Source organism: Poecile atricapillus, chromosome 3 (genome assembly GCF_030490865.1).
Source record: "Poecile atricapillus isolate bPoeAtr1 chromosome 3, bPoeAtr1.hap1, whole genome shotgun sequence".
Lineage (NCBI taxonomy): Eukaryota > Metazoa > Chordata > Aves > Passeriformes > Paridae > Poecile > Poecile atricapillus.
In genome coordinates, this window is record NC_081251.1 from 29321388 (window position 1) to 29343879 (window position 22492).

Sequence of the window (22492 nt, forward strand, 5' to 3'; positions counted from 1 at the left end):
CAAGTGTGAGACAATGGGTGATAGCTGTATATCCAGAATAAGTAAAAGGAGAGATTTTTCCACAATGAGTTCTGTCTCCACTTACAAGTCGCAAGAGAATGCTAATAGAAAACAAAATCAGACTTTCACATCCCAACCCAGCATCTTAAGTTTACTTTCCTAGAAATAAACATTGGCTATATTGTATTTCATAGCAAAGACAGAGCCAAATACTTTGTTACAGTCACATCAAGGTCACCTGGAAAAATTAGCTTACATCTCAGCTCAATCATTATCACAACCTGTATAAACACTTTAAGAAACACTTTTCCTTGTGCTGTTATAATCTTTGCAAAGCAAGAGAAACACCAACAAGCAGATAGCCAAAACATTCAATAAACTATGGATTTGTCCTCCTCATCTCATGCGCTCACAAACACAGATTACAGCACAGAGCATGTTATAAGACTCTTCAAGGATGTCAAACCAAACAAGAAGGGCTTTGAGTATTTAAGTGTCAAGAGGAAGAAGAGGAAAAAATAGGGGCTTGTTGCTGAGTGGGGCAGGGGACCTCGTGAGACAGGACTTTTCAGTGATGAGTCTGAGGTACTGAATGCCTTCTTTACCTCAGTCTTTTACTCGCAAGACCAGACTTCAGAAAATCCAGGCCAGGGAGCTCAGTGAGAAATTTGGAAGGAATATGTGCCCTCAGTGGAAGAGGATCAGGTTAGAGAATACCTAAGCAAACTGTACATATAAAGTTGATGGTCCCTGAAGGGATTAGCCAGCTCTGTCAGTGTTTGGTCTATGTCATTGCAGGGAGCTTTTAATCAGTACAAAATTCCTAGAATAATGCAGAATATGACTTGATGAAGGCTTGCATGACTATATCTTAAAACATTCACACAGAAACCAATACTCTGAGACATATCAAGAATAAAGTACAAAATAATAGAGTACTTACGCATTGGGAAGAATATTTGTTAGATAACTTTATATTTACACTTTTTTGAACACATTTGAAAAGTGACATCAAGTCTGTCTTAGCTCACCTATAAAACACTTCCTTCACACTTACTCTGAAAACATGCTCTGGCTAAGCACATGAACTACATCACCTAAGTGTTAAATACTATTCCATGGAGTTTGGCTGTTGTAATGCAGTTAGAAAAAATGCTATGACCCTAAAAATGCACCCCCAAAAACATAGGCTTGTAAGTTCTTTCCCTTATCTTGTTCTCCCCAGTTCCCCTTATTGGTTGTGTAAATCCCCCACACCCCTTTCCCCTGCCTCGAAAAAGGAGTGCCTATCGATACCTCTTCCTCTTTCCCTCCTGCAACTTCACCCCAAAAGATCCCAAAAAATAAAGCTGTGACTGCCATCTCAGCAAAGGGAAAGAGCCTTGTTTTTAGGGTCTTCTTTGGAAGCTAATCTACCTCCCCTACCTCCCTGGCCGCTGCAGGGTGGACAGTGGTAGCAAGAGGGGCAGGGGACCTAGTAATTATAGCACTTGGCCTTCTCAACTGCTCTTTATAGCCCTAGTGTAAAGTATAACAAATGCAAACAACAATTTCAGAAGAGGTCAGTACTGTAAGAGCGAAGGGAAGAACTTGTGACATCCTCAGGACTTTCCTGTACAAATAGACAGAACCACTTGTCTCATTTTTACAATGAACAGCAGTACTGCATTTCATTAGGTAAATGACTGAAGACTCTCACAACATGATACACATTCACCATACACTGAAAGTCAGTCAACTTCAGCATCCAAGTAGCATTTAAGAGCTAAGTAAAGACTTTCATAAAGGAAAGTATCCTCCTCTCCCCACCATGAATATCAGCAGACACAACACTGGAGTCCTTGCTGTCTAATGGGGACTTGTACTTAAAGTATGGAGAGGAGATGCTGGCGGTGTCTGCTCTCAAGATAGTTCTAATTTCTGCTTTTCTCTGAACAGGAAGAACAGTCTTATTGTAAAGTAGGAAAGCAGTCAGAAAAGTTAGAAAACTGCAACCAAGGAAGTAAATTATCTTGTTCAGTCAATGAACAAGTGGCAGAGGTTAGTAATGTAGCAACTTGTGCAAAGCCCAGAACAAATCTCAAACTTACGACTACTTCCAAATTCTTCAAACAGGAGCTTCACTTTCTCCCACTCTGTGGAATTCTTCTTGTTGGGAATATCCAAAGGAACAAAAGCACTGTAATAAAAAAAAAAAACCATTTCTTACCCTAATTAGTGAAATACAAGACAAATTCTACTTCCAAATCACGAAAATGGAAATCCACTCATCCCTGAAAAAAGGCAGTGTTTCAGCTTTATCCACATTCTCCTCAAATACTGCATTTAGATAAGCAGAGTACATGTATGTGTGCGCACAGTCAGGTCTGAGGTCAATGAACAAGAGATTTGTTTACCAGTCCTGAAAGAGGTAAGGACCCTACATTCAAGTATCATTAAAAGACTTTTAAAAAAGTATCATTAAATCATTAATATGATTTACTACCCTGATTTGATTCATATGCAGAGGACCAAACAAACTTTAAGCATCAATTGAGACAAATTCTTGTATAAATATATACTTACAAAAGCCAAAAGAAAATAATTAATGATTTCCCAACCATTAAAATATAAAGGGACATACTTATCTTCTGTTATTACAATTAAACACATCTGCTACATTCCATTCTTTGTTCTGTAGTTGGCCCAGGGAACTGAGCTACAAAGGAGTTAATTAAGTGTTCTTCCAATAAGAAGACTAGCAAAGAATGCTCAGAGAACAATGCCAGGTAAAACAGTCCCCTAGCTGAAAGTTTCCTGTTGTGAGGCTCACCATCTAAAGTCAACTAATAACTCTTCAGCACCTCTACAGACAAAACGGCTGAGTTTGCAACAGCTGGAAAAATAGTACCTCCATAACAAAAAAACCACTGAAACCATAGCTTTGAGACATGAAATAGAATGTCTATAAGTCACAAGAAAGATAGATTGGAAGGGAAGCACTTTAGGCAAAGAATGAATGAATCAAACAGAAGTCCATGAAGTAGCATTTGAACTTGTATGACAAAGACTACATAATTAGACCCCTGCTTGAAGTCCCAAATAAGTATGTATATTCCAGGAGCAGTCTCAAACAAAGTACAAAATACATGCTTTTATTTCAAAGGTTAGGGCTAAACCAACTGTGTGTACATATCACATCAAAACCAAACTGATACTCTGCAAAAAAAAGAAGTTGACATTTTAAAAGTTGAGATTTTAATTTCTAAAAAAAAGCTTCTTGACTGTGCAAGAGGCAGATTGAGGGCTAGCGTTTGCTTAACTTGAAACATGCTTATTGACTTAGGATTTAGTTCTTGTATCTGCCTCTAGTAGTAATTATTTCCATAAATCAGAATCCAGACAAAATAAAGATGGGTATTAAAACCAAGTTAAGCAACATTTCTACTTACAAATGATAGAAAGAAATCACTGCAGGTTTATTTGCTAAAAATGGTTAAAAAAGGAGACTGAGAACATAACCGAGCTCAAGTTCTTTTTATTTTAGCACGACCATGGATTTGCTAATTGTGGACCTCATGCAGGGAACAAACAAGATGGAAGAACATTTTAGGATATTTATAACTTGCTTGCTCTTTTCCCCCTGAGAACAATAGGATTTTTTTTCTTTTCCCCCGAGACTCCCTACAACTATCATGTCAAAGGACACTGATCAGAGCAGGGGCTACAGAATACATTACACTCTTCAATTAGCACTCAGATAAACCTTAACTGAAGGAGATGGACATCTGATTCTGTTCCTGCTCAAATTCCACATACCAAAAGCCCCAGAAAGGAATACAGGAGTTAAAACTTTAGGTAATGCAAGCAAACAAAACGCCTCAGCCTTGATGTCTGATACTTGGAGTTCTGGACATAAATCAAATTATTAAATGTGGTAATTTTAAGAATAGAAGCTAATTGCTATGCTGTTCAAAACACATCCTGGGTAAATGATGGTTAAAATCTAGATCAATATCTAGGCTGCAGAACAAGAAAAATAAATGCAAGACAAGCAGTTTAAAACTATTTACTCTAGGCAGGGCTAATACACAAGTGTAGATGGGTAAAGTTTGATCCTTAAAGGGTGTCATTAACTGTCATCCTAAGGAAATTATTTTCCAACACACCAGATTTAGACTAATTTCCTTAAGTGAGTTCTGCTGTGATAATTTGCATAACTATTTATGGGATAATTAGATTTATTCATAGCTTTGTAAGAGCTAATGAGTCTAGAAAATTTAAGGTAACCAGTTTAATTCTAAACACTGACAGTCAGGGAGGCAAGCATTTTGGAACCAAACATTCATTAGCCTCAAAAACAACCATTTTGTTTCATACTAGACTGGTTAAGGGTGTTTTAATCTAAATTGCAGTAGCTCAAGCCCCTTGACAAGAACATGACATTTAGAGAAAGTAAAAGGAAAGTACATAACTTATGGGAAGGGAAAGATATGACAAGTAAAAACTAGTTCTGAGTATCCCAGTATAAATTTGCCCTATACTTTGCTTTTATTGGTTTTAACTCAGTATCAAGTTATTTGCATGCAGAGGATTTAAGTGTTATAGACATGCACATTTTTGCTGGACAACTGTTTTTTAACAGACAAGTAAGAGGTACAAACACTGCTCCTGATAACAATTTGGACAATACATCCTGCTTACTGAGCTGTGTGATCAAGTCAGAAAAAACATCAAGATTATGTAGCACAAAATAGATTTGTTTCCCAAAAATACTCATAACAATCTCTAGTGGAGCAAGGGCAACATCCTGGTAAGAGTAAGACACTCAAACTTTGAGTTTAATGTAGCTTTTATAATTCATTTGAGGACAGCTGACCAGAGAAGAGGAAAAAAAATCTCATGTAGACCTTTAAAACTATTTATTGACCTGTTTTAATCACACAGATTACTTCCTAAACCAATCAGTACAGGGGTTGTCTGGCTATGAGACACTAGTCATGCAAGCATGGAAGAAAGACTATTTGTTATGCACTTAACAGGAAATATTCCAACCCCTCTCACTCTTGTAACCTTTGTGCAGGAGCACCCTAGTCCATTAAGATTAGACACCTAGAGTCAAACCCAGTACATAAAATTCCAGTTTAATTTAACATTACTCTGATCCTAACAACCAGTGAGAGATCCCCCACTACTGCAAGATTAGTCTTCACTACCACATTCAGTCAAACCACTTATATAGAAGCTTCAGCTCCAGCATATTTATCTCTTTCCTGTCACACTGGACTTCTGTGGCCACTCCCCGCCCTTGTTATGAAAACAGCTAAGACAGGTAACTTCAGAAAAAGCAGATACAAACACTGAGACATGCTACTTAATCTATATATAACTATACTAGAAATAGAGTTCACATTTTTCTTCAGCAGTCACCTCAGTTGCCTCTAAAACTGAGCCTTTTCTCATTGAAGGGAGTCTTGCAGACTCACTTAAAGGGGAAATACATGATTTACCTTTTACTACCTTATGGGGAGAGAGGAACAAACATGCTTACAGCTACTGAGGATTCAGCCGACACCTACAAGAGACACTACCAAGATTTCTAAACCAAATGTGTTATACAATACATCTGTCCATACCTATGATGTGAGCTAACTGTCAGAAACAGCTTTTTGCAAGAAATTTCAGTAATATTTCTAGACAATGATTAAGGTAATAAACTCTTCAATCTCTTACAAGAGTAAACACCTTACTTCACTTAAAAGGACAAAAGACTTGATAGAAATGTACCTTTAACTTCTAGCAAAACTAAAACAATATTCCAGTAAGATGGTATACAACTGGGAGCATTAATTTCACTCTAGTTTCTGCTTCATGCTCCAGAACTTCGATGGATCATTTTAGCATGCATTTTACTATTTTTACCAAGTTTATTGCTGCAGTCAAAATGCTAAAAAGCTTATGACACAACAGACATTAGAAAGATTCAGTATTGGTGTGCATGTCATGCTTAATGGCGATGTGAAATCAATTTTCTTCTACCATTTGGAGTTTCAGAACAACAGCACTTGCTGAAAACAGGTTACTCACTTCAGTAACATTTGCCTTTTAAACAAATGCAAGCAAAAGCTTTATCATGCAAGGCACAATTAAGTAAAGTATAAGCCCACACTACACTTACATTCTTCAGACATTTCCATTTAGCAAAGTAGAAGCACATAACATCTAATTATTTTCCTAAAAAGCCATTTTGCAATGTTCATTTCAGAAAAAGCACTTGAGAAAGGCAAAAAACTATCTGATGAACATGGATGAGGACAAATTTTTTGCTCCCTGTTGTACACTGAAGCATTAACGTAGTTGTGTCAAAGCCATCATGCCCTTGACATCGATTCCAACTGCACGTTCAGTCAGCTTGGAAGCATGAGTACCTCCACAATTAAGAAAACAATTTTATCTTCCCATTAAACTCTTCCTTTTCAGGTACATAACTCTCAGGATACTTAAGCCCTATTAGTGATTAAGCTAATGCTGATTATACAGATTGAGAGCATCATAATTTACCTCTTAGAAGCACAGAACAGAACTCCGATAAATAAATCTTGCATAGAACAGTGCTCAATACAAATACTTACCCAATTAACAGAAGAACTGCACAAATCGTGATGAATCCCAGAGTGTATTTGAGTGCAGTTTTGACCTGCTGAATATTAAAGAGAATGTTAATACATTGACATAAAATGACTATAAAGGGATTTGTGCAAACTATGAAAAAGTATACTTAGCAGAACAGGTATTCTACAAAAAATCACCACAAAAAGCATCAGCAGTTTTATAAATAAGTCATAAGCACACGTTCTTGAAGAGCCTCATAGCTTGAGAATGGTGAACAATGACGCGGAATTCTGCTTCCATTATAAGCTATGTATTTGAGCAGCTGTGGCTGGATATATTCAGTGCAAATACACTCAAAGAAAATACTTACTACTAATACTTTATATTATGGCTATTATTAAAAGTCATGTTAAGGTTACAACTAAACAGAAGGGAAAACAATCATGATTAATTGGTTAGAAGATTCTTAAGTATTTTCATTTGAAATGTAGCACCTTACTGGCATGAAGTTACTGTATTCCCTGGGAGGTCTCAAGTCAGTGCATTACAAAAGTAAGCATGTTGGCTTCAGGCAAATTATTACTGCCTACTTCAAGAAAAAATGCAAACACTACAGTAAAAAAGACTAAATTTGAGTACCTACTTGAGAATCAGAACCATTTTCCTATACTCTACTTTAAGAAATGTGACTATATATGGTTTGTATTCTATGGAAAGTCTCACATGAGACATTTTAACTTCCTGTGAATGAAATCTTGCTCAAAAGTATTTTTAGAAAGTTTAAAGAATTCATGAAAATAAAGACATTAATTACTTATCTCACTAAAGTTCCACGTCATGCGAGACCACAGCGCTTAGACTGACAATGTCAGACTGTCTTACGACAAGCTGCTCCAGGATTTTTATGGAACTACACTAATAGACTTAAATATTACAATATTAATACCATTTCTTAGTTAAAAAATCATTTTTTCATACTTGGGCTATAGTCATTTGCCTTTTCATTGCTGGGTGCATTTGCTGGAGTAAACTTACTGAGCATGTGTTGCCATCATCTTCTTCCTTCTCCTCATAATAGAAATAGACAAAGGGAATCCACAGAAAGACACAGAACAGAATAATCGAGTACAGAGCTAGAAGGAAGAATTAAATGAAGATACAGTTACATTGGCACTTCATTTACTACACAGTAATTCAAAGTAAAGAGTAAAACATTAGTTTCCTCCCATTCTAGCTCTTAATTTCAAAATTCACTAGCCAGCATACAAACTACTACTGTTTTGTGAACTCCAAAGGACTTTAAAGTGAACTCTTTCAGACTAAGGATTTCAGCTCTACCCTCAACTCAGCAATAACAAAAGACTAAAAGTAATCAACTGTACGCAAGCAATATACAATATTAGCACACTAGCTTAAAGCATAGTGAATAACAGCAAGCTAAAACACCCAGTAAGAGGTTGTTCAAAAAAATGTATATCAAATGAAATTGATTTAAAGCTATTTTGATCACTGGACTCAGTATCAGATTCTACTATTAGCATGAGTACATCACAGATGAAAGACATGGTTCTCACTGACCTCCATTCAAAAATAAAGCCTCCTAAGCATTCTAGAATGGTAGTGTTATAGATACACATTATATTGTTGGCTTTTTGCAAATATTAAAATGAATGTTATATGTATAAAGTCAGAAAACTTGGTTATATTAATATAGTTCTTTCTATTTCTGTTTTTGATGAAACTTAGAAATAATGGTATAATATACATATATGTTGAGCTATGGCATAGTATTAAAACAAAAATTACTTTTGTTTGCATATCCCAAAGACTGAAAAAGATGGTTAGAGACCCCCCCTCCATTCTTAGATTATCTTATCCAGATGAAAACAGCATTGACCAGAGCTCTGGGGGAGGAATTTATTGCATTTCGCTTATCAAGGAATGTGAAACTCGGTGGAGCCAAGAAGATTGATTTATTGGGAAGGGGGCAAGTCAAAAACTAAACAAAAAAACATCCAAAACTTCAGAAGAATGTTTGAATCATGTATGAGAATTTATGAATATGTAGTAAGGTTCTGTTTTTAAGTGACAATCCTTTGTTAGTAAAGTGTGCTCTCTTAGCTGAATGCAGAGACACCCTGCCGTATATCTGTATACTTTATTTTTATCTCCTAATTGTCTCTTTATTGAACTCTTAAATTCTATATAAAAATATGTGAACCTCACTTTTCACAGTACTACTTCAATATTGAGAATGCTTTTAGAAATCAAACCTGTCTAAACTATAATCTGTTTTTTTTAGACTACTCCTAAATCCACATGACAATGGGCCAGTAAATTAGGCAAGTTACACGCATCATTAGTCTGAGATTAGAATAATCAGCCCATAGAGGTCACCACAAGCACAAAAAATCCTCACTCCCTAATTATATTACACTGAATTCAGCATACCTTACTCATGAGGTATGCCCTTAGCTCATTACATAATGAGACTGTGATCCATGTTTCTTCCAAGGGATGAAGCAAGAAACACATTGATTAAAAAGACTACGAACTGTATGAGTAACTTTATTTACAAAGAATCATTAAAGATTGGAAAAAACCTGCAAGATCCCATTTTTAAACATGTTATCAGCTGCAAATAAACTGCTAGAGAATGACACATTAAACAGATCTTCAAGTATTGCACGCAGTATTATAAACATGCAGTAGTTTAATCTACACTTAAAATTGAAAAAGCCCTGTAATCTGCTCTGTTGAAAAACTTGGTTGCCACAGTAATTTTACAGAACTAGCAGAGAAAAAAGGCATCTTTGGATTTGCTTTTCCCAAGAGAATAATTCCAAGAGACAGATCTTTTTGTTTACATATCAGGTGGTTTTAAATTGCCTGTGAGGATTTTTTTTTTTTAAGTAAGAATTGAAAATTAAACTTATAACTCACATATTGAAGCAAAAGATTGTGCTTTCTATTTTACTACAGAAGCCAGATGAGGAATGGCTGAGTTGGTCTGTTCAGCCTGGAGAAGAGGAGACAGAGGGGAAAACCTCACTACAGTTACAGCTTCCTTGTGAGGGAAAGAGGAGGGGCAGGCACTGAGCTCTTCCCTCTGGTGACAGTGACAAGACCCAAGGGAATGGCCTGAAATTGTATTAGGGGAGGTTTAAGATGGATATTAGAAAGAGGTTCTTCCCCTAGAGGGTGGCTGAGCACAGGAACAAACTCCTTTGGGAAGTGGTCACAGCACCAAGCCTGACAGAGTTCAAAAAGAGTTCTCAGGACAATTCTCTCAGGTGTGCGATTCTTTACATTTATATGGCATGATTATTTGGGTGTTCTATGCAGGGACAGAAGCTGGACTCAAGGATCTTAATAGGTCCTTTCCAACACATATTCTATGGTTCTAAGTAACTATGTGACTGTAACTGTAACAGATTTGCCCAAGCACCTATCAAAAAGACAGGAAACTGATCATCTGGTTTTTGAATTTTAACCTTCAGAACTCATGAAAAAGTGAATGCAGGACCTTTCATCAGCCCATACAACTTAGTTACCTGGGGGCAAGCCTCCAACTGCCTACTGTCCTACCCAATAAAAGGGCTGCTTGCTCCCTGAAAAGCTAACCTCAAAAGCAAAGGTCTTACAGCAGCCAGTCAACAGAGCAACAAAGATATTCCCTTCCCCCTAACTCCCCTGTGACCTTGTGGCATAAAACTTTGTCTCAGCTTTCAGGGACTGCTCTTCGTTTTGGTTCAGAGGTTCAGCTTTTTTCCAAACGTTTTTCTGGGTTGTATCAGAAGCTTGAAGCACTATCACTGGAAGTGTGCTTCACTACAGGGCCAGTACAACAGTGTTTCCTGCCACAGTTTAAGGAATCTTCAGTGACAACTCCTTCAAAAGGTTTGTCTGTTGTTCCTTAGAACAAGTTGTTCTAAGCTGCAGGTTGTTCCTTAGAGACAGCTATTATCTCAAGTTACCCCTTCTGCTGATTTGCACCATATCAATACAAAGACACCTTAAGTATGAAAAAGTTACACCTCATAGTAGTCTTCAAATAACAAGAGTAATGGTCCCTTAATTATGTTTTGACTTGTTGGGTTTTCTTTTCTTCTAGAACTGGAAAGGTTTCAAGCTGACTATCCAAAAATCAATATTCTCCCAAATCCTTTTAAGACACTACAGGAGATTTAAGAGGTTTAAGCACCATAGGAGGCTCAAGAACATTACATCAGAAGTCTCTTACCTCACACAAAACTTGTTTTTCTAGATGGTATCATATACTAGGGCATTACATAACATCAAAATTACTGAGTTGCTTAAAACAACTTTGTTATATACTCCCTCAGTTTTTCTGCTGAGAAGTCACAAGCTACTTCTAGAAGCTTATGATCAGTCTTTTCTTACAATCCATGAATAATGTTTTAAAATAAGTTTTCTTCAAGATTGGAAGATCTCTATTGTAGTCCCAAGTGGAAGCTACAGAATACAAAACAGTAGTGAAATTCAAGTCAGACACTTGTTTGAAGCAATTCACAACAATTAGTTTCAATGCAGACAGACTTTCAATTTATGTTCTAGCACATTGCTCACAGAAAAATTACACTGATTAGAAGAGTGTTTCTGAATATGTAACTCCACTGTACTTGTCAAGTACAGCTATGGATCTCTCATAGTACTTAGAATGGCTTCTCCTAGAACAAGACTATGAAAACATGGAGTCATATCAAACTTGCATTTAATTCCTAGAAGCCCAAACTCTTGTGTCAATGACTCATCAAACACTTGCAGTAAGCAGACAAAACTCCATGTAAAAATCATCCAAGTAATACCACTTACCCTTTTGGATAAATTCTTACTCAAAAGCTTTAACCTAGGAATACTATACTACTATAATCACCATACTACTGCTGATGTAAAAAGGAAAAGGAAAATCAAAAGCTTAGCATAGACTTTAGAACACATGTGAAGAGGTCCAATAAAGTTCAGCAGACAGCCCTTGCCACACTGTAGCTAGGAGTCATCAAACACATGCAAGTCAAAATTTTGGTCTATCTCACAAGAAGATTAGAATCTACCAATTATATCCTTTCACTATTTACAAAATTTCATCAAAGGACACTGAACATCAAGGTAACTCCAACAGGTAATATTTACTTACTAGAGGAAGAACTACAGAACACATCTCCAGGTTACTGTCAACTGTTTCAACCACATTCTTTGTGATACAAAGCAAACTGTATTGGACAGTTTTCAATTATAACACTTTCTGAAAAGAGTTTTCCTTCCAAACAAGCTGACATGTTTTTTTAGAGCATTTACCAACCATTTATCATTGTTCAATCACTAAAGTACTGTGAGGCATGTTCTATTACAGCTGTGTTTAGAAATAGTAACACACTAAGCCACTATGGCTTCAAAGCAATTACTAGACTGATTTCCTAAGAAAAGCTTTTAGGCTGCTGAAATCCCACTTCAAGATACAGTTATTTCAAGCTTCACTCTAAGAGGGACCTCATTTACCATTCTACCAATACAAACCCATTCCACTTTTATATCAGTCTAGCCAAGAAACCAGGTGGGTATGAGAAACAGCACTTTTCATGGGGACTAACAACTATGCAAAAAAAAAAAAAATTAAAAAAAAAAAAAAAGCTTTTCTATATTTAGTTTTACCAGTAAAAAGCAATGCAAGGAGCAAAGTAATGATTAATATTCTAAAATATCAGTTAAATCACAGTCTCCACATTCTTGTTACAATTAGAAGTGACCTGGATTGAAGGACAATGAACTAAGTGCACCAATTATTAATGCCGTAAATTGTAAATACAACTACAGGAGTCAAGTAGGAGTTATACAGTTATCTGTCCATTTTCAGTAGACACAAGAAAATACTGGTATTCACCACATTCTTAAGTACAGAAGGCTACTTCATTTCTGCTCATCTTGTCTGTTAAAAAACAGCCACAATCAAATACTTTCCTAGGAAGACAGCCAAAAAAAAAAGGGGAATAGTATTACAATGGAAGAGTTGCTTAACTTTCTCCTCCTCATCTGCTATGTCACTATGCTGGGCAACAGCAGCAGGGGACTAGATGATGTATGAGAAGCATTGTGTTTTTGTGTATGATTTTTGGAGACTTCTGACAAGTAAGTTACTATTACTGTTCATTTTAGCACAGCTCTAGTTATAAAATTAATTATGAAAAAGTGTACCTACTCAAATTAAGATGACGAGAAAAATATTTTAAAACCATGTTTAAATCTCTACCACCATCTGGAGGATATGCTATGAAATAAGACATTTGTCCTACAGTATTTCAAGCAGACCTGTCCAGAAAGGCCAAAAACAAAAGCAGTTTTCTGTTAGTTCAAGATTTACCAAAACATTCATCTAGCCCAAAACACCTTACAGAAATTCATCAATCTATCAGTCTCATAAAACTATAGCAAACAGTCCACAGAAGAGCTCAAAGATTATTCTGCCTTATGAGTTGTGAGATATTTGGTCTGTTAAACAAGACTTTGGCAAACTACAAAGAATAGAAAGCAAATACAAATCAATTCCACTATTACAAAGTGAAGAATCCCTGTGCTAAAAGTTCCTTTTTGAAAACAGAAGTCTTCTTACTACTTTTGACTTTATTCATCTTTATGCTGAGTGAAGCCTATTCTTGTTTGTCACTACCGTCAGCAGGCAATAATTAATCTATAATTTAATGAAATAAGTCCACTATTTGAAATAATTTCCTGATCTAAAAAATACATTCAAAAGAACCAAAATAGTCTAAGAGAAAAAACTTCAAGTCTTTGGAAATGTGACCAAAAGCAGGCAAACATCTGAGTTTGCACCATTAACTGAAACAAGCATTTCACTCAAACTGTACTGAGCACACTTCTATACCCATTACATATACCCATTAGTAATAAAGCTTCTCATAAGTTCCATAAGGACCAATAAAAAGCTAATATGAGACTATGCAGAGGTTTGGTGACCAGTTATTTTATTTCAGTCACTTTTTAAAATTTCAGTCTTATTTAGGATTACCACCTTTGAATCAACTCCTTTATGCTTCTCCACAGTAATTGTTACTTGGAAGACAATAGTTGCTGAATCTGAACACTCTGAAAGAGTTGCACGCATGGTTGCATGAACTTCATACATGGTACACAAGTTCCACACTGCTGCATATGTTAAGTGCCATAAAAGTTACTGAAGAACCACGTTTCCCTTAAGGGACCACTACATACACACATGGGAAACACATGAACCACAGATTATATAGCAGAAACCACTGGCCTTTCATGAACTGGCTTCAGCATATTTACATTTTTAGAGGGCTTTTGAAGATAAATATTCTCTGAAGGGCACCAAGTATAATACTCATATTTAACCAAAAAGAGATAACCCAGTATGACCTCTAGAAAACTTCATGACTTCACTTAAAGGTCCTATTAAAAAAAAAAGCTAAAATACTTACTGTAATATCCATAAAGTACAGTGTCTTCAATTTGCCTTGAAACATTAGCATCAGCCCAGACCTAGCAATAAAGAATAGAAGCATTTATTATCAAATGTAATAAAAAGACTACATGAGAATCAAGCATTAAAAGACACAAATAGAGGGAATGAGAAAAACACTACTTCTAAAGAATTCCATACTAGAGTGCTAGCAACAGTGAAAATCACTGGGCAAACAGGAATAAGCATAGGACAGCTTCACAAAAGGAAGGTTTTAGACCCAAACAAACATTAAGTAGTTTTGGCAGATCCCACATATGCTCTGCTAATTCCCACAGTATCTCTATAAGAGTCTCTGAAGATAATCAGAGAATAGTCTGGGTTGAAAGGGACCTTCGAAGATCTCCTAGTCCATCCCTCCTGCCACAGGCAGGAACATCTTTCACGAGGTGAGGTTGCTCAAAGTGCCATTCAAGCTGACCTTGTAATGTTTCCAGTGATGCGCATCCACAACTCCTCTGGGAACCCTGTTCCAGAGAACCATCAACCTCAACATAAATTCCTTTTTAGCTAAATCTTCATTCTCAGTTTAAAGCTGTTACGTTTTCCTCTATGTCTACAGGCCCTGGTCAGAACTGTTTCTACATCTTTCTTAAAAGCTCTCTCTACACTGAAAGGCTGCAACATCTCCCCAGAACCTTCTCTTCTCCACACTGAACAACCCCAACTCTTTCAGACTGTCTTCACAGGCGAGGTGTTCCAGATCTCTAACTTTTTCTGTGGCCTTGTTTTAACAGCTTTCTTGTGCCACGGGCCATACAGTTGGACAAAGTACACAATGTACACAATATTTCCATCAATGACCATCTTTGTTTAAAATTTGCGCATACAGAGGCAACAATACTTAGACATAAGAATAAGAAATAACATTTTATTATGATCAGTTATATATAATTCATTAACTTTTATTTTTATTAGTTATTACATCAGTTTAAGCTATCACCTCCCTGTTCACAAGTACGAGACTTCACTTTTTTGTTTGACCAAGATTTTCATTAATGAATATTCAACTTAGCAATAACTAATTTTTAAGTCAACTTCCAAAAGCACTTATATCCCTTACTTGAACAAGAGCACTACTCTGTCCTGGGGAGTAGGCAAAAAAATGGAAGCAATGGAAGTGAAAACACAACTCTTAACTATGTTGGAAACTGCAGTCAGCCAGATGGCTGAAATCAAGTCCTTGTGCCCACTCCCTCTCCTCCAAGAAAGGAATTATTGGTATAAGAAAGTTAAATATTTTATGACAGAATGGCTGGCAGACAAACTCAGGGATTGAATACAATTGTCCAACATTGCCAGTACAGCTAAAACATATTTCAGAATTGTTTTAGTTTTGTGGGATCCAATCTATATGTGGTCAAGATCAGGAAAGTAGTTATCCAGAAGAATTCTTTAAAAGTCAGAGAAAACACCAACATAACTGAATTGGTGAAAAAAAGAGAAAAATATCCAGTACTGTCAAAGCTCTCTCATTTCGTTATACAGGCTTCCTTTAAACTGGTAAGATCAATCACTTTTAGTTGCAAAGATGCACACACTAACAGGGAGATATGAAAATGCAAATGAACACACTACTTAAACACTGCTCCCATAGGACTTAAAGACACACTGGCATCTGATTTATCAGTTCTCTCAGCATTGCATAATGTCTTCTGGAATATGGGCTTGATGACATACCATGAACACTTTTTCTATCTCAGAAAAATCAACACCACCTTCCTTTTTCTTCCCATATTAAGACTTCCAGTAGGTCAGTTTACATTAAGTTTTTAAAATTCACTGTACGAACTAAATTAGATTATCATCCACCTGGAATTTGAGTAGAAAAATACACATCCATTTCGACATCTAATCAGCAAAAAGAAAGGATGAAAAATATTTTAGTAAAACAGACAGAAGCAACACCTGAAGTACCAGTCAGGTACACAATAAGCTCAGTCTTTGAAGATGCCAGACTCACACCCAACAGCATCTTAAAAAAAGAAATTTCTAGGCATTTGTATTAAAATATACCACAAAAGAATTTGCTAAGAACACATACAGAACATTTAAAATGCCTCATATTAAATGTTAAGAAAATGTTTGCTTTAATCAAGCCTAAGGTAAAACCAAGATTGAACTGGATTGTTCACATTGCTTGATTCCAAGTAACTATTGGAAAATAAAATTATGAGCAATGGAGACATTTAAAATGCAGAAAAAACAAGAACAAGCAAGAAAAGCAACAGCAAGACCCAAAACTTAAGAGGCACAGCCACTGTACAGAAGAGGTAGCCAGTAATGGAAATACACCATGGTTTAGCTGCCCAAGAACTGCCTCTCCTTCAGCTACAGAAAAGCACTTTTAACACAATACAGATGCAGAACTTTAAACATTCTAATTGCTTTTCATTTTGTTTTTCAAACTAGGTTGCATACAGGACCAGAGTATACTAGGAAACATACACTACACCATATCAAAATAGTGAATTGCTATATTACACTAAAGAAACTTAAGTTGCAAATGTGTGCATTTCACCATTACTTACATCTGCCTCAGCATACAAACTTTGCATTACTCTGCACGAGAAGAATATGTAATGCAAGGCAATTTAATGGTATATCATAATTATGTCAGCTTTCAGTCAGCTGCCGAAGCCTCACATTTAAACAAACTAAAAAGCAAAATGCTTATTTCTAACTGGCAAATTATCCATATGCACACACCATTAACGCAAAGACAGTAACCAGTTCATCTGAGCTGTTTCAAAGGCTAGTGACAGCAGCACTGTCTTGTCAAAAGCAAGCACTGCTACCTAATGAGTATCAGAGCTCTGACAGTCTCAACATCTCTGGTGACAAACTAAGCTGCTATGTGTAGGAATTCACTCAACTAGCACATCCACTTCCTCATTTGGACAGCCTCTAGATCTAGTCTTGTTCTTTTCTATCCACTACAACCCAAGCCTACAGTATATACAGCATTAGAAGCACAATAGATTAGAGAGGTCAAAATTCATACTGCCTTCAACAAACAGTTTAAGGTGTCAAAATGGGACCACAAATTCTCTTAGGACCTGCAGAATTCAGGCAATCCGCACTGTTGTGCTGTACTTCATTCTGTTCCATGCAGTTTAGCAAACTTATATCACCTTTAAAATACCTGTACCAATGCATTGCACTGAGAGACAAGGGAAACTACAAACTGCAAAGAACTGTGCAATGAGCATGATGACCCATATTAAATTATCATGCTTAAGTATTTTGTAACATAAGTCATGTTAAAGACAAATGTAAAGAGTACATATGCTAATAAAATGTTGCTATGTAAGTAAACATAAAGCAGCTTAAGACACTGAGTTTACCTAAATGCTAAATCGAAAGCAAAGTTTCCTTAGAAGATTAATTTTATAATCATATTCATGGAAAATTAGTTATGAAGAACACTTGCTACTGCATTAATCATTGAGTAGTCTTTCTTCTCCCAGCAACTCTGTCCAGTTAGTGACTCATGTTAACATATTTCCACAGAACAGTACTATTCAAACTGTACAGATAACTTCCCCAAATAAAACCACTGAAAGTTAATCTGACTTTCCGCCCTTTTTGGTAAGAGAACAGTCATGAATTTCATTATTTTGTCCCCAGTGAATTTTACATTTCTACTGTCACTGCTGGACCCTACAAGACTTTCATGAGTGCATTCCCTGCAAATACCCCTTAACAGAGCTTGAAGTTATGCAACATTACAGGTTTCAGTAATAGTGATGTTTCATCAAATGTAGATGAAGCACTCATTCTTCTGATTACTCTCTCCCAAAGCTTAGGCAACAAAAGGAAGATGCAGGATGAAAGACTGGAAAGCGAGTTTAGCACGGTTAGATACAGAGAAATTTCATATACATATCTCAGATCTTCCAGCCTGTTACCTTCAAAATGGGACAATGCCAGGATTTTGACTGCCAGATGGAAAGTAGCATCCAGAATTGTGCACATCTCAGCCCCACCTGCCTAGCATCAATGTTTTGGCCAAGTATTACGCTTCGTAAGTAGTAACTCTTGGGAAGGAGGCATGGTCTTAGTCAATAATAACATCTCAGTTAACACCTATCTAAAAATAAAAACCCTGGACATTTCTATGGGTTTTGTATTCTGAGCACCTACATAATGAGTTACTCTCCTCTCACCCTGGTAAGATGCAAAAAAATCTTAAACTGTCTGCAAAACTGTTTCAAGTAGTGTTCCTGCTGGAAGACAAAATCAGCTATACTCTAAATATTTATGAAACTTGTAGGTCAGACCAAGAGGTCTTGGGTTCCTGTAGCAATATTATGTTTTTAAGCTATGGTGAGGTTTTTTTTCCTATGTTCTTTTAAGTCCGACAAGTTTTCAGATCAAACAGATCAGATGCAACTGGATGTATTTGAAGTCCTTTGAAACAAACTAAAGCACTTACAGTGCTCACAGCCAAAACCTTTGAGCTGAAGTGGTGCTGTTGAACATTATCAGGACTTCACTTACAGGTGATACTCAAGTCTATTAGTATTAAACCAAAAGCCTCTTCTCCTACCTGACAGTACTATGAATCAAAGTAATCCCACCCTCCAGAAAAGGTGTCACAGTGAATTCTACAGTGTAGCTACTGTGAAAAACTTGCCAATACCAAACCTGCCCAATTTACTCAGTATAAAAACTTTAGGATAATACTTGATAAGTCTCAAAATATGGTGAGATACACCATTATGTACTAAATGCTACAAGCCACTTTTTTACCATAAACAATAATTGGTAGTAATTGAGAGATGTATAAACAGTATCTTTACAGTCCTGTTGAAATGAACAAAACCTCAAGTTACCAAAGGCTGAAGAAGGCATAGCATACAGCCCTTGTCAAGGAAGGCACTTCAGAACACATGATGGAGGAAAAGGGCTATACAACACTTTAAAGTCAATTCCTCCAGAAAGCAGCATAATATTCACAGCCTTCAGTAAAAAATACTTTGCTTGGGTATTACAGTTCAGCCAATCCTTGTAGCCAGGACATACCACCTCTTCCCTTGTCACAGAACATACACACAATTCACAATGAGAACTTTAAACCATCAAAGTCTTCAATTTAACCTCTGCTGTTAGTATAATGTGACTATCCCTAAGTTTTCGACGAGCTTATTCCCCTTGTAAACCCTCAGCTGTATCTACAAGTTGACAGTAAGGTCAGGTACATTAAAAATGAACTGAAACTCCACATACAGTACCTCTTTCAAGTTGAGCACCCTTGCTTCTCATCACTCAACAATGACACCAGGAATTACAGCTGGAAGGTAGAGGGAAAGTGTACATACAGAAGAAAAGTTTCTTGCTTAGCATCTGGGTAATTGCCATTACTCTTTTGGCATCAGCTCTGAAATCTTCCAGTTGGAAGGATTTTGATGAACTACTAATTTATCTACAGAGAATACTATCCACATCTGCTACCTGGATCTCCCTCAAAAAGTCACTGAGGAGATTAAAGACTTAACTCACTCTGTCTGTCCAAAGCAATGGAGGTTTCTTGCCAGAGCCATAGTCCTTTGGACCCCAGCATCAGTTACAGGGTTTTGGAAGTGTTGGTTTTGAAAGCACGGTCCAGAGAAAGGCCAGTAATCTAAATAGTCTAAACACAATTCAGTCTATCCTACTTGCACAGCAATAGCAGGAAAGACGTACATGTTACCGAGGTCAGTTTAAAAGCTTTAACAATTCATGAAGACCACACAACTATAGAAAATGCTGAGCTTGAAAGGACCATCAGGACCACTACTCCCAACCATGTGCCTCATTTTAAGATGTCGTCAGCCTCCTACCTCAACATTACTCCTAAACTGAAAATACAAAATCAGTAAAACTGGTTTGTAGGTTCTGACTGATTTCAGATGCACTCAACTTAGAAGGTCACATTAGTATTTCTATACCATAATTTCAAAACCTGTGTTTGGATTAAATGCATTAATGTTAATAGATCTCATGTCATTTATTTCCGCAAAGCTAGAAACTCAATTCAACTGAGACTTGAAAGACAGAAGAATACTTCTTCAAGGCAGTATGGAGCAATTGTACTTCAAGAAGCCATGAGAAGTATCTACAAACATCAGGAACTAAACAGGACAAAGAAGGCTCAGAAACAGAGGCAAAAAGGTGCTTTAAAAACAAGCCTTTAGAACAAGCATGAAAGCTTGCTCGCGGTACAATTTTTAAATAGAGTCTACCCACCTCACCATATCACAGCTTGTCTCCATTAACAAGGAATTCCAGCCCATGAAAAACAGTATTATAAGTAGTTATCCTTCTAGTAATTGTATTTCCTTAATTAAAAATTTGTAGTGACTGCATGAGACCACCTTTGATGACCTGTTCTCACAGGTTTGTTTCTAACCAGACAAGGTATACATAAGCAAAAATGTGTCCTTTGCAACAGGGAATTCCGCTTAGTCCCCAGTAGATGTGCAGTTTTCAGCTGGACCTAGTTGCATCGTGGTTTTTTCTCTAGTCAGGCTCAGTGTATTTAAGAATATAATTTTCACCAAATTGCTAGAGCCCTGACATATGAAAGACCTCTTCCATCTTCTATATTCACTTTAATTCTAAACAAGCAAGGTCTGAAAACACAAACTTTTCAAAATAATATTGAGTAACAGCTTAATGGATTCTGTATTAACCCTGAGCAATAAAGATAAAAAAACCCACACCATAGCTATTCTAAAGGCTTATTCTCAAGTGCCAAAAATCACCGTATTAGCTGCAAGTTAGTTTTGAAGCATTGCACAGACCTGGCAAGACCTGTATCTTCCTTGAGAAGTAGAGCTGGAAGGGAATACAGTCTGGTGTGCAGGCATTTACTTTTCTCCCACTCTATCATTTTTTTCAGGATCATAACTTTTACTATAGATCCAGTTAGGCTCTAAACTCAAGTAAGTTGCTATTCAAGTTAGCTACATGCTCCAGTTTGACCTCTTATTACTCTCAATGTCCTCACAAAGACACAGGGTCAATACCGTCAAGAACTCTTCTTGAAAATTAAAGTAATATTTGAAGCATATGGAAGCTCTCTTACAGAAATGCTTAGAGCATATGACAGCAAGCACTCATCTCATGAGGAAGTAATTTTTCACAGCAACGCCCTACAGTTTATAAATGCAGCAGTTCAGTTAAGGCTTTCTCAGCCAAGAAGAGATACTACTGCATTCCCCTCCACCAAGGGTTTCTGCAGCTTTCAAAATGCTTATTAACTCAGGCTACATTATAGGTAGATTAGCAGAGTAAATCTTTATAAATCCTTAAATGTTTCAAACTTTTTTTACTGAAAAAAAAGACAATTAAAATAATCCTAAATTACAAAGGGGCAATACATTCTATTTTTGAACAAAATTGTAAAATTTTATTCTACAATGTCCTATCACAATACTCTAAAAAGCAAAGTTTAAGCAATTTATTTATATCTTCAGGACACTATATTTACTCTTATGCATGACAGAAGGAACAAGCATTTGGAAATGGGTAGAACATCTGAGGAAGAATAGAAGTCAAAACTGAAATCCAGTTCGAATACCAGACATGAGTGTTTTATGCCCAGTACAAGTACCCAGCCTTGAGAAAAGTCAAGACACTAAAACAGGTATTAGCAGTGGTTTCAAACACTTTGACAACCCGAGAAGACTCTTTTGCAACACAAGTGCTTGCTTTGAAGAGGCAATTAACATTTTTGAAAGTCCATACCTTAAATGTACCATTTTGGTTTTTCATGTATGAGACCAAAAATATGTCCACTGGCAGGAGCGCTGATGTGATAAGAGCAACAGCCAAGGCAAAAATTGCTGTTATGGTAGAAATCACTTCACTTTCCCGCCGACTCTGATACTTGCGAACATAAACCCAGCAGAAAATTAGAATGGCCTGAAATACACAGGGAAAAACACTTGTGAGTTGTATAATAACAATGTCAGCAAGCAGGTATTGGTGTTAGACCCTATATGGACGACTGGCAGAGCATCAACACACCTTTTACCTGAACACTCAGCACCAACATCATATTGACCACACCAAAGTCACTTTTCCTCAAGAGTAGCTTGAGCAACACCACCAGCGCTCACAAACAGAACACGCGAAAACACAAACAGCGCGGCTCGCCGGGCAGGAGGGCGGGGCAGCCCCCGCTCGCAGCCCCCGCTCGGGGCTCTGCTCTGGGGCACCAGCGCCGAGGCACCCGCGGGAGCCGCAGGGATGCGCTCGCGGCCGGGGCAGGCTCAGGGGCACGGGCGAGGAGACCGGGAGGGATGGCTAATACTGGAACAGCGAGCGGCCGAAGAAGGAGTAGCAGCCGGCCCAGGGAAGGGAAAGGGATGCATGAGAGAGCCGCCGCAGGGC

At 37.1% G+C, this 22492-nt stretch overlaps 1 protein-coding gene across 1 annotated transcript in view; it reads right to left on the reverse strand.

Moving 5' to 3' along the window:
- Nucleotides 1-22492, reverse strand: part of LMBRD1 (LMBR1 domain containing 1) — a 68798-nt gene that overhangs the window by 46181 nt on the left and 125 nt on the right. The window contains exons 2-6 of the mRNA XM_058834724.1: nt 21845-22021; nt 14070-14130; nt 7627-7724; nt 6612-6679; nt 2091-2179 (exon numbers count right to left, since the gene is read on the reverse strand). Of these exons, the coding sequence (XP_058690707.1) occupies nt 2091-2179; nt 6612-6679; nt 7627-7724; nt 14070-14130; nt 21845-22021 (493 nt within the window). The remainder of the gene's footprint in view (nt 1-2090; nt 2180-6611; nt 6680-7626; nt 7725-14069; nt 14131-21844; nt 22022-22492) is intronic.